General features: G+C 36.9%; 1 protein-coding gene across 3 annotated transcripts in view; it reads left to right on the forward strand.

Moving 5' to 3' along the window:
- Positions 1–14148, forward strand: part of DIAPH2 (diaphanous related formin 2) — a 953710-nt gene that overhangs the window by 77880 nt on the left and 861682 nt on the right. The window contains exon 5 of one of the 3 annotated variants that reach the window (XM_055269478.2): positions 16–36. The exons of the other annotated variants lie outside the window; for them this stretch is intronic. Within the exon in view, the coding sequence (XP_055125453.1) occupies positions 16–36 (21 nt within the window). The remainder of the gene's footprint in view (positions 1–15; positions 37–14148) is intronic. 3 annotated transcript variants of the gene reach the window in all.

Raw genomic sequence — 14148 nt, forward strand, 5'->3', positions numbered from 1 at the left:
GACCACTGCATGCAGATAGTTGGAAGTAAAGTTACGGTGAGTACAAAAGATGTATTTTACCCTTAGATATAAATTTGTGGTTTTGTAAATTGTGATTTTTGCTTGTAGTATTTTATGTTTGGTTCTTTTGGTATATATTTTACCAAAGCAGTGAGATGAATGTTATGATCAGGTGATTAGAATTTAGCCTGGGCAAATATTTTTTCTGTGGTTTTTGGGAGATGTTTTAGAACTAGAATATGCTTGTATATTTTATCTTAGAAGTTTTCACCTTTTTTTTTTTTCTGGAATTATGCCTGTGTCAGTCTTTATGATTCTGATGAAATTGTATGTTTTACCTCAATTTATCAGGAGGAGAATCCTAAAATGTTGGTTTATGCTAACGGGAATTCTTATTAAAATATGTCACTTTGATTTCAGTATCACTGAGCACATAGAGTAATGAAAATAACCCTTTTCATGCAGTCGGGAGGCCTGGGTGCTTGTCTTTGTTGGATGCTACTAATCAGCTTTGCTACTTTGGGCAAGTCATGTAATTTCTCTGGGGCTCAATTATTAAATGGATAAATTGAAATGATTAGCTCAAATTATCTTTTAAGGTTCTTTCCATGGCTGTCATTTAAAGGTTTTATATTCAAGGCACTATATTTCAGTGCTATAATTACATGATACACTATTACATAACATGCCCAAAGTGGCCTGTACTGTGATTGAGAGCTGTTTGTAATTACCTTATCTTCATGACTAAGCACTCTCTAGAGAACAGGGTGGTAGGAAACATTATCTTTAACATCACCGAGTACTGAGGTATCTAGAATAGTGAATGTATTTGTTTGTTTTGCTTTTAAAAATTGATTCCTTCTTTTCATTATCTTACTCTTTTTTTTTTTAAATTCATGAGACATCTAGGGGGAAAAGCCATCATCCTTTCAGGATAATTTTAAAAATCGAATATTTATTTAGTGCTTATTATATGCCAAGAATTATTCTAGGTGCACTGATGACTGGAAAATAAGAATGAGATAGGACCTAGTTGATATGTGTTGAAATAATCAAACCTTAAATTATGCATGCTGACTATAAATGTAATAGGAATTCGTAAGTAGGAGAGAGAAGTAAGGTTGGAGTAATTAGAGAAAAATCTGTGTAAATTTCTGCACTTAAATTGGGCTTTCAGGGAATAATTAGTTACGATGGCTGGGGTTTGGCTAGGGAGGAGAGACTGTGGAGAAGCTCTCAGATTCTGGAAGTAATATTAAATGCAAAGGCCTGAAGAGAACCAAACCATGTGTGTGGAGGCAGGGAAGAGGGAAGTGAGAGATGAGGTTGACTTTGTTGAAACAAAGAATGTATATTGGAAAGAGTAAAAAATCAAGTTGAAGGATGGTCTTGAAGTCCAGGTAACATGATGGAAGCAGTGTTTAAGAAAAATAAATTCGATAGGTGGATAGGCTGGATTAGGCTAATGGTTCTCAAACTGGAAAGTACATGAAAATGCGAATTTTGTCCTGCTCCAAGAAGATTGTGATTCAAGTGGCCTGGGATATGGCCAAGAAGTTTGCATTTTTATCTAGCACCTCCAGAGATTCTGTTAAGGTAGTCTGAGAAGCATACTTCACACTTTAGGAAGTCCTAGATTCTGATAGAGAGACTTATTCAGGAAGCTACCTAGGAGATTTTTGAGTGATTCAGTGAGGACTTGTATTAAAGTCCTCACTTTGGGGCTAGGTGGGGTTAAATAACGAGTTTGGGGAGATAAGAGATTTTTAGCTTATTTTAATAAGGCCTGGAAGCAGCCTGTATTTCTAGTCTTGGTACCAACTCTCTCCCCTAATTACCCACACTGTTACTTCCTTAGTTTAGACTGTCATCATTTAACACCCCTGTGATTGCTGTAGCCTACCAATCAGTCTCCTTGTCTTCCGTCTCTCACCCACCTATGCATATTCTACACTGTTACCAGATATCTTGCTCCAGCAGTGCCCTCTTATCTGTGGTTTCATTTTCTGTTTCAGTTACCTGAGGTGCAGCACAATAATACATTTTGAGAGAGAGAGACCATATTCACATATATTTTTTTTTTTTTTTGAGAAAGGGTCTCACTCTGTTGCCCAGGCTGGAGTGCAGTGGCATGATCTTGGCTCACTGCATCCTTGATCTCCCAGGCTCAAGCCGTCCTCCCACATCAGCCTCCAGAATAGCTGGGACTACAGGTGTGCACCACCATGCTCAGCTAATTTTTGTATTTTTCTGTAGAGATGAGGTTTTGCCGTGTTGCCCAGGCTGGTCTCAAAGTCCTGAGCTCAAGCGATCTGCCTGCCCTGGCCTCTTAAAGTGCTGGGATTACAGGCGTGAGCCACCACGTCCGGTCCACATAATTCTATTATAGTATATTGTTATAATTTTTCTATTTTATTAGCTATTGTTAATTTCTTACTGTGCCTAATTTATAAATTAAATGTTATAGGTTTATATGCATAGGAAAAAGCATACTATATTTAGAGTTTCAAAACTATCCACAGTTTTAGGCATCCATCCACTGGGTGTCTTGGGGCATACCTCCTGTGGATAAAGGGAGACTACTGTATTTCCCTCCTCAAAACCTTCAAATGGCTCCCTGTTGTCCTTTGTGATCTCATCCCTGCCTGCTTCTCTAGTTTCATCTCCAGCGTCATTCTTACTGGTACCTGTCTTCTATCTGCATAGGAACACTTGGCAATTCCTTCATGCCTTATTCTTTAATACCTTTAAATCAAGCATGTTCTATTTTTTTGAGCTGGAATGCCGTTTTCTTCTTTAGTGTGTCCGCCAAGCTCCTAAATATCCATCAAGATTAAGCTTCCTGTCAATCTTAGAAGAAGCTGTCCTAGGTAACTCCTTCCTTCCCATAGCACCATGTTTATAGCTCTATTGTTATATTTAACATATTTTATTATAATAAATGATTTATATGTTCTTTTTCCACAATGTACACAGCTTCTGTGTTCAAGAAACTAGGTCTAATGGGGAAGACAGACAGGTAAACAGAATAAAGATAGGACCTGAAGATGCAATATAGTAAAATGGCAGGCCAGCAGGCTATATGTAGTGTATATATATTTATATATACACATATATATATATTTCCCAGAGTGTTTTGAAAAACAGTATAATGAGTTACGTGTTTTGATCTACAGTGTAAACTATTTCATACCCATTGTCTTATCTGTGACCTCCTCACATTTGAGTTTGCAAATCCTGCTATAAAGGGAAGAAACTATAGGAATTAGCTTCTAGAGGAAATGATTAGGGGTTTGTTCTAGAGTTTAGGTGGGACGGCTGTCTTAAGGAAGAAATTTTGTTTGTTTGTTTTTCTGCAACTAAAGGGAATAAGAAAACAATATGTAAGATCACTGGTGAAAACCAGTTACAAAAGGGCTTTTGCATCATGGTCTCAATCTTCAACAGATGGAGAGGTTTATTCATTGATAAAAAGGGCAGGTAGGAAATTTATAGAGGTGTTTCAAAAAGAAATTCTAGAATAATCACTTAAAGTATTGCAGTTGCCCAGAGATTACATACATTGGTCCAAAAATGAGTGATATGAAAGCTAGATTGAAATCCGACAGATGGAATATGTAATGAACTAGGAGGTCGGCATGGGCCTGTTTTGCGTTTGTCTAACCAATGTTGATTAGAAGCAGAAATGGAGGCATTTGAGGCCCTCCTGATCTTGACCTACCATCAGTCTTTACTTTTCACTATTCTATATAAATTGTACTTTAAAAGTCAAGCCAGGAAACTGCCTGTTACCTGAACAAAACCACCCCCTTAGCCTCAGGCAGTATTGCTTCTGACTTTGCTCAAGGGGTCTTTTTTGTATAGAATGTTTTCTTTCCTTTGTCAACATTCTAGCCATCCTCCACAGCTCTTCCATGAAGCCTATCTTGATCTTGATCCGCTCTCCCATTTCCACCTACAGTAATATATCTGAACTCCTATAGCACTTTATTTTTAACTCTTAGGGAGTCACTCTTAACTCTATCTTATAGTTCCTATTTCTTTATATATTCCTTAAGGGCTTTTAGAATACTCCTATTTTACTTTATGCCTGTAGTAATTTATATCCTTGAATAATACTGTCTCACATACTATGAGTCTTTGTATATCCACAATACAGACTCTATGAAGGAAGGCAAATTTTAGTAGCAATCATGGGTTTAGAGGCAAATGGACCTGGTTTCAGATTCTGTCTCTGCTACATACTAGCTGTGTGACCTTGGATAATTTACTTCTGTGAATCTCAGTCTTTTCACTGATAAAATGAAGAGAATAATGCTAAATTTGTGATATTTTTGAAGTATATTGTTTATGTTTAATATATTTAACATGTAAAGAGTCTTGCAAATAGTAGGTCTGAATTACATTTTTGTTAAATGTCTTGAATTCTACAAAATGCTTGATATGAAAGACATAAAACATAAAGACTACATGGTAAAATGAGGTAAGACTGAGCTGCCTTTTTTGTTGTTGTTCAGTGTTCAAGATGTTTGCTATTTGAAGATTTAAAGGGAAAAATGGGATTTATTCTGGGTCAAGAATGGTGCAAAGGATTCAGCTGGATGCTGGAAGGAGAATGTTTTGCCTGTTTATTGGAAGCTATTTGTTATGTGGTGTGGATTATTGCTGGGCTTTGAGGAAAAAAGTAAAATCATATATGATCTCAAGTTAATATTGACAAGATTATTTTAAAGATTTAATAAAATAGTTGAGGATTTGGTATAGATACTGTCTGTGATGGGAAATGATAAAATATCTTTCTGGTAGATCTCTAGAAATAGCAAAGAATTTGGAGTAGGGAAGAGATAAAACTGAATTACTTTTTTCAATGGCTTCTCATTCTAAATAACTGTTGCAGAATTTTGTGAAGCAAAATAAATTGTTTTTATTATCTAGTAACAATGCATGAAACAGATTTAGAAAACAGCTAAAATGATTGATTTGATTTCATTGCAAGCCAGGAATAATTTATCCACAGGTAGAAAAATAAGCATTCTTCTGTGACAAAAAGTAAGAATTGATATGATTACATATGATAGTTGGAAAATAGCAAGCATTGTAATGACCAGACCTTATAATGTTAAATAAGAGGTAATTTAATAAGTTGGCAGCAGCAACGGCTTTTTGGGAAAGCATTTGTCTCGGCATCAGAAGAGCCTGAGTTTTAATCCTGATTCACTACTCATTCATTCCCTGTGACCTTGTACACCTCTCTAGACTCAGTTTCATTCCTTTCTTGAACACAAAGTTACTGAGTACTTATTAGTGCCAGGCATTATTCTAGGTGCTGGAATGATGAACCATACAGATAGTGTCTTCATGGAACTTACATTCAGGATGGGGAAACAGACAATATGACACATAAAATATAATGACAGGTAAGCTCTATTAGAGATAGCAGAGAGTGATCGGAGTGTGGTATTTTAGATAGGAGAGCTCTTTGGGCAAATGACATTTGAAAGGAGACCTGAATGAAAATGGGAAGAGCCATGCAAATATCTAGGGAAGAGAGAACATCAAGTGCGAAGGCCTTGAGGCAGGAGTGTGCTTGGAGTATCTGAAGGAATAGCAGAGGTCACTGTGCATGGAGTGGGGTGAACAAGGGAAAGTTTGGGGGTGTTTAATCCCAAGAGTTAGGGTGACTAAAAACGTATGTTAAGCATAGTTAGTGGGTTGTTAATTTGGAAAGGTAGGTTCAAGTCATTTTAGGAGAGATATGTTGAAGAATTGTCACTTTAATAGCCAGCCAGGAGCCCTGAAAGGGTTTGAGCCATGGAATGACAAAATCCAAGGTGTATTTGGGGAAGATAAAGGTAGCAGTGGAAATTGGAGAGGTTAGATATAAAGGCAAGGAGATCAAGCTGGGAGTTGTTGCTGTAGTTTAAGTAATAAGGATGCTGAACTGGAGTGTGGTTAGTAGGAACTAAATGGAGGGTATAGATGAGAGACAGAGACTGTGGAAGTAAAATATCCCAGCCTCAGCAAATGATTTTAAAAGGGCAGAAGAGATGTATGAATCAATAATGACTGAAATTTCAAGCATGGGTGACCAAACTGACTTGAGCATTCATAGAGTAGTCAGGGACAAGACTGAGTTTGGAGTAAAAGAAGATTGAGTTCAGTTAGATACGTTAATCAGGGAGAAATTACTAGAATCACAATAGCGGGAGTAAAGGTATCACCATGCAAGAACATTTATTTAGCTCTTACAGCATTAGCAGTATAATTTTATAATTTGGTTCTCTGTTTCAAACTACTGCTTTTACCATTTTAAATTTATTCTCTGTATATTGCTGCTGAGACTATGTTGCTGATCATTCTAATAACATTTACCTGCTTAAAAGCTGAAGCCTGAATATCTTTAGTAGGTATTGAAGGCCAAGTATACTTGTAGATGATTCAGTGGACCAAGATAGAGAAAAGTGAATCATTTTGGTGGCCTGTAGTATCATTTACCAGATAAACCATCTGACATAAAATTAAGAGGTCATATTTGTACCTTTTGCAATGTTCCTAATAATCTCAGTCAAAAAAACAAGCCCATAATAGTGAAGGTCAGATACAAATGCATGCTTCTTTGCCCTAATGGAGCATGGGAATCATGAGCATTAACTGAATGACTGTTGCAAGAGTTTTCTCAAAATAGAGCCAAATGAACTCCCACCCCCCCCCCCAGCCCTCTTCCAGGCTGATGATGAAGGTAATACTGAGAGTAAGTTTCTGTTAAAAGTATAAGCATGGCTGGGCGCCGTGGCTCACGCTTGTAACTCCAGCACTTTGGGAGGCTGAGGTGGGTGGATCACTTGAGGTCAGGAGTTCAAGACCAGCCTGGCCAACATGGTAAAACACCATCTCTACTAAAACTACAAAAATTAGCTGGGCCTGGTAGCAGGCCCCTGTAATCCCAGCTACTAGGGAGGCTGAGGCAGGAGAATTGCTTGAACCCGGGAGGCAGAAGTTGCAGTGAGCCGAGATAGTGCCACTGCACCCCAGCCTGGGTGACAGAGCGAGACTGTGTCTCAAAAAAAAAGGATTAACATATGATCAGGCTTAAAATAATAAATTTAAAGTGTTATCTATGTATTACTATAAGCTACCTAATAGTAATATACCTAAAATACCACCAAGTGTGGCAGCATGCTTTGTAGGCTGTTAAGCTGCTACTACATTAATAAATTGAAGTTTTATTAGTTTATTTATAGAATAGTATTTGATAATTACCTCATGTAGTATTACACTGTGTCAGGCCAATTATTTGAATATGTTCTGTGAAAAAAGATTAAATCTTATTTTTCCTTTTTTCTCCTTTTTGTAATTGTGTAGTCCAGAAGGGGGAGACAAAACATTGATTATTGGAGGTTGAAGTAGCTGCTTTGTGATGATAAAACATTGTGTTCTTGTACTCCAATTTGATTTTTTTAAATGGGTTTAGAAATTGTAGGATAGTTGCTACTGTAAAATATTTAGTTTTATGGTGGTGATAATTTTGTTAAAAATCTTAATTCAGTCAGAATAAAAATACTGCCATTATTTTAAACTAGTATATATAAAGTAGAAAAACTCATTTGGTGATCAGATGAAAATAAGACCTGAAACTATTTAATGATGGTATATTATAAGTGATCTTTTAAAAATAGCACAAACACTATTAAAGTACCAATTTCAGTCTTTTCTAATTTCACATCCATTATGTGCAATGAGTAGCTACTTTCCCATTTCCTAATGTTTTAACACTGCAAGCTAATTTGTATATTATACTTATTTTGGTTAGGGGTATCTGTGTATGTTTTGAAAGGTTTTGTTATTTGAATTTCCCTTCATTTTTGGAACACTATCTTATTAGTTCCTTCCCTTCCAGTGTATTGTCATAAATTGCATTATTTCATCATGCCAGATTAAATTCGTTGTTCAATGAATGCTGAAATTTAGATTATGAAATATTAACAAGTCATCTTACCTTGGCAATTTGGAAATGTCTAAAAGACAGCATGAATATTAGTATTATGTTTAGACATATATTTTGAAAATTGATTATATTAATATTTATGAATGGGGTCATTATGTTTTATAATATATCCTGATATTAGAAATTAAAAGATGTATATTTCATGTATGATTTTGCATCACAAATCCATTAGCTGTGCATTTTGATTGTGATCATGTTGGATATTTTTATTGAGGATATTTTTCTGTGTATATAATCAGGTAAAAGAATCAATTTAAAATCTGATGCTTGATATAAGACATTTAAGACTAGTATAGCCATTATTTTTTATACTGGATTGGTTTATTTTACTAACAATGGAAAAAATTTTGATCATCTATATAGAATGAGGTAATTATATGATGTCTTTTTTTGTGTGTTTTTGTTGTTAAGTAATATAGTCTCTACAATATGTATCCTTTAAAAGCTCTGTATAAAATTTGCTGTTGCCATTATAAAACCTAAAGTGGTATAACACAGGGATTTTTTTTTATGAGACAATGCTTCCTCTATCCAGATAGCCTTGTCAGCAGGGGAAAAAGAGGAAGCAATCAGATTACGATCAAGATCAATGTTTAGAAGTTACCTTAGGCTAGATGTAGTTGGCTCATGCCTGTAATCCCAGCAATTTAGGAGGGTGAGATGGGAGGATCACTTGAGCCCAGGAGTTCAAGATCAGCCTGGGCAACATGGCAAGACCCTGTCTCTACAAAAAAATAAAACAATTAGCTGGGTGTGGTGGCACACTCCTGTAGTCCAGTCTCCTAGGGAGGTTGAGGTAGGAGGATCTCTTGAGCCTGGAAGTCAAGGCTGCAGTGAGCCGAGATGGCGCCACTGCCCTCAAGCCTGGGTGACACAGTTGAGACCCTGTCTCAAAAAAAAAAGTTAGCTTAGCTACTGTATATAAAATTTTGGGCCCTTTTCTCATGCATTTGATTCCATTTTTCATTTTAGTTAATCAAGTTTCTTTTGTCTGTTTATCTGTTTGGAAAGGACTGTTTGGTTGAACAAACATTAGTTCTTTTGAATAAGTAGAATAGAATAATCTTAAAAAGAAAAAGGCCGCCTTAGATTTATGAAGTGTTTCAGAGTGTTTAAAGCCCTTCATGTATTTCCTCATTTAAGCTACGTGTTATATGTATTTCTGTAGGTTCGTGCATCAGTTTTTCAGAAGACATTGCCTCCATCCCCAAATTCTTGGAGGCTAGTTAGAGTCTGGCCTTGTCCCATGGAGATTTTTTTGGCTGTTAGCTATATGGACAGTCTTTTGAGTAGTTTATACTGACCAAGGTATTTCCTGTCAGTGGTCCACTGATATTCATAACATTTAAAAATGATACATGATATTTATAACTTGTATTAATATCTAGTTTATATGCTTGTATGAAATGCTTTCTGGGTCTGCATCGCTAAATAATGGTGATGTGACCAGTGACACTTAGAGTAATTTTTTTTACTGTGGTCACCATAATTCGGATACGATGATTATTACATTAATTGCATGTGCTTTTATAGTTGCAGCCATAATTACCTATTAAAACAATATAGAAAAAAATGAACTTCAATAGCATCAAAGATATTAAAAGCATTTGGGTTCATTTTTTATGCTGATCTGTTTGTAAATTTTTAGTAACCTGTCATGGTTCTTTAATGAATTTGTGATCTAAGGAGAAAATAACTGCTTGTGCAATGTAACTCTTGTGCTTGGAGAACATAACTGCTTTGTATATTTCTGGTAAATCATTTATTTTTATTGATGATTATGATGCTTTTTTGGCAGAGTGCTTATCCACTCAAAGAGCTCTTCTACGAAGTATGATTGGTGTCTGTATCCAAGATATAACATGTATTCTATGTGTTTATATGTCTCTCTATATCTATTTATCCATCTTTCTGTCTATCCTCCCAAAGTTAAATGAGCTTAAATAGGTTGCCTCTGTGTTAGAAAGCAGAGAAGTATTACCAGAGAACTGAAGCTCCTCCCCAAAATTATTTCAGATTTTCTTATTGTGTGGAATGGTTTTGCTTGGAATGAGAAAAGCTATGTGTTACCGGCTGAATTGTGTCCCCCCCCACCCCGTCCTCCCCAAATTCGTATGTTGAAGCCCTAACGTATCAGAATGTGACTGTGTTTAGAGATAGGGCTTTTGAAGTGTTAAGTTAAAAAAAAAAGAGGCCTTTAATGTGAGCCCTAATCCAGTCTGACTGGTGTCCTGGTAAGAGGACATTTGGACACACAGAGAGGTGCCAGGGTTGTGTGCAGACACAGAGGAAAGGCCATTTGAAGACAGACAGAAAAGATGACCATCTGTAAGCCAAGGAGGGAGGCCTCAGAAGAAACCAAACTTGCTGACACTTTGGTCTTGGACTTTTAATGTCAAGAATGGGGAGAGGGGCCGGGCGAGGTGACTCACGCCTGTAATCACCAACACTTTGGGAGGCCGAGGCGGGCGGATCACTTGAGGTCAGGAGTTTGAGACCAGCCTGGGCAACATGGCAAAACCCCCATCTCTACTAAAAATATAAAAATTAGCTGGGTGTGGTGGCACATGCCTATCGTTCCAGCTACTCAGGAGGCTGGGGCACGAGAATCACTTGAACCAAGGCAGAGGTTGCAGTGAGCTGAGATCGCGCCTCTGCACTCCAACCTGGGCAACAGAGTGAGACTCTGTCTCAGAAAACAAACAAACAAAAAACAAAGCAAAACAAAATGGGAGAAAACAAATTTCTGTTGTTTGTGTTCCAGTCTGTGGTATTTTATTATGGCAGCCCTAGCAAACTAATACAGTATATAACAGTCATTTTGTTATATTTAACACTGAGTAATAGTGAACTTTTAGAGAACACTAAGTGTCAAGAACTGTGCTAGGCAAGCTTCATGTAAAACCGAATTTAATCCTCATAAGAATTATCACCCCCATTTTATAGATGAGGAAAGTGTGGCTTAGAAAAGTAAGTACATTGTTTGGGGTTACATAGTAAGTAAGTGGGAGAGCAGGGATTTGAATCCAGTCAGACTGACTTCAGAGCTTGGCCTCTTAACCAATAACTAAGTAAGATTTGGTGGATTTCAGGCAATTGTGGATAATAATTGACACCACAGGCGTTCATCCTAACACTGTTAATATTTAGTCTTTCACCATGTGCTAATAGGCAATTCTTATTTTCTGCCAACTGGAGAATACCTACAGTCATACCTATAACACAGAGAGAACCTTGCCCATGGAAAAGCTGCTACATTACAGAGAATTAAAGACCTCTGTGCACATGTTGCTCAGTGGGCCAAAAATGACTCTGCCGACATGGTCTTTGTGGCTTTCATAGCAGATGTTCACGAACAGGTAACATCAATGCAGATAAACCATATACTCAGCAATTTAAATGTGAGGAAAAAGATACATAAATATTAGAAAGAATCCCATTTTTAGCAATGGCCTATAATTCTAAGCCATTTTCCCTGTGTCTGAAATAGATTAACCATTGTGCCTCTTCGAGTATTTTTTCCATCTGTGTGTTCACCTTTCTTATGCACGCTTGCCTTTTATAATTAATTTCAATTAAACATTAGTTTTGTTTAAATAATACTGTGTAATTAAAATGCTTATATGCTCTCAGAGGGCAAGGACCATGTCTTAATACACTTTAGACATTTTTAAATACACTAGGCTATAACAGCAATAAAATAATTAAACATCGTTTTGTTCAATCTCTACATATTCACAATTCCTCTGACACTGAACTGTGTATAAACTGAAATCAGAAAGCTGCTAGTTATTTTATAATGCTTCTCAAAACAGAAGCCCTCTTCCATTGGAAATGCAGTCTAGCATCTTAAAATCTTTTTTTTTTTTTTTCAAGAATAAAACTAAATTTCTTCTATTGCAATTTAGGTCCCTTGCCTCTTGGTAAGTTTGCTATTTCTGCTGAGGACCGTTGTTAATCATCACCCATGCAATCTCTCTTAGAGTACTCATAGGTTTAAGTGGTCCCTCAGCTGCTGCTTCTCCCACTTCCTTTAATTTTTCCATATAATACTGCCTTCTTTTTAATTGCTTTTAGAGTGTCTACAGTTTGGGGCTTCAGAAGCGGAAATGCTACTTGATAATACACCCAATCTAAATGCTCATTCTTATTTTACTCAACGTCTGTGTGTGTGTGTGTGTGTGTATGTGTGTGTAGTTCCTCAGTTTTGGTGGTGCCTCTTCTATTGATGATGATTGTTATTTTTTTGTTATACAGATGTGACTAAAATTGAGAGTTTTTTCTCCCCATTCTCTTCGCATTATCTAAGAAACTCCAAAGATAGCTCTTCATCATACCAACTAGAAACATCTTGAGTGTTCACCTGGAGTTTTTCTCCAGTTGTTTTCACTTGTAGGTGTGCGAAGTTAATCATACCCATAGGAAAACCACCACATGAAATGGATGCTTAGAGCATACGTTAAAACACAGTGAAAATCATAATATTTGGGCTTTGAAGACCTGGGGTTTAGGTCATGGCTCTCTCTCTTAATGGCTAAGTGATTTGGGGTAAAACACACTCAACCTTTCTGGAGCCTAAGTCTCTTTATCTGTACTTACTCTGTCATCCTAATAGAGTTATTAAATACTTTGTAAACTGTGAAACACATTACACATTTAAATCATTATAGTAATCAGTTAAGGAAATGATTCTCATGGTAATTCCTAATATATATATTTTTGAAGAATGTGTTGAACCACAACTACTGCCACCTTTTAGTGACACATACATCAATGCATTCATTCCTTTATTACTCAGTGTTAGTTTAGAAGCCAGTTATAGTTATAACCTTTGTAAAAGCTGACGTCTTCTAAGATAGCCCCTAGGCTACAGGCTACATGTAAAGTTATCCTTTTTATGAAAAGCCACAAGCAACTGTGAAGATTATCCCTAATCTTCCATCTAAATATGAAAATATTTGCATTTTAAGCTGCATAACCATGGTATCCTTTTCTTCTTTTCTTTTTTCTTTTCTTTCTGTTTTTTTGAGACAGAGTCTCGCTCTGTCACCCAGGCTGGAGTGCAGTGGTGCAATCCCTGCTCACTGCAACCTCTGCCACCTGGGTTCAAGTGATTCTCTTGTGTCAGCCTCCTGAGTAGCTGGGATTACAGGTGTGTGCCACCACACCTGGCTAATTTTTGTATTTTTAGTAGAGACGGGGTTTCACCATATCGGCCAGGCTGGTCTCAAACTCCTGACCTCAAGTAATCCGCCTGCCTTGGCCTCCCAACGTGCTGGGATTACAGGTGTGAGCCACCATGCCTGGCTGCTTTTCTTATTTCATTTGAGGTCTTTTCTCCAGGTATATTATATATACTGTATAAATATTATTAAATTAAATATTATTATATATAGTGTATAAATTTGGGGTTTAATGACTGTTTCTAAACTAAGATCACATGAACTCAGAAATGGTAAAGTAGTACTTTGAGATTTGCGGTAGTAAAGAATTTGACTTTTTTTTCCTCCTAAGTTTACTAAATATTTCCATACAAAAGCCCATATTTCCTTAAAAGATACGATGTAAACCAACTATGCGATTTAAAGGAAATCATTTTGTTTCTTTAAACATGTTTTATTAGCTTTCTAAATTATGAAAGTAAATACAACTGGAAAAATACAAAATCCAAAGTCGATGGAGTAAAAAAATGTAACTCGTTTGTTTCCCCTCCCCGCGTAACCGTGGTTAACAGTCGGTGTGCACCCTTACAGATGTTTTTTCTATGAATATACAAACATTCGACTTGTTTCTTGGACTTTACGTCGCAGTCCAAGGAGAATCATGTGAACAGCATGAAAGCAGCATGGTCCGAAGACTGCAAACCATAACATTTCCATATCTACTGACTCACAATTCCTGTTTCTAGAGGACCGCACCCACGCGGCTCTGTGCATCCGCAGCTACTTGGTTTTTCTTCCTTTGCTGAGTTTAGTTAAGAGAAAGGGCCGATTAGTGAGTGGGCTCAGTTCACAGGTGCCTGAAATTCCTACTTAGCAATGTTCCTTTCCAGCTGATTCCGCTTCCGAGAGCCTTAGGAAAAAATGCTAACAGTTGGGAGTGAAGCGTCCTTAATTGCTCAGTCCAATTATCTAGATGGGTCC

Source organism: Symphalangus syndactylus, chromosome X (genome assembly GCF_028878055.3).
Source record: "Symphalangus syndactylus isolate Jambi chromosome X, NHGRI_mSymSyn1-v2.1_pri, whole genome shotgun sequence".
Classification (NCBI taxonomy): Eukaryota; Metazoa; Chordata; class Mammalia; order Primates; family Hylobatidae; genus Symphalangus; species Symphalangus syndactylus.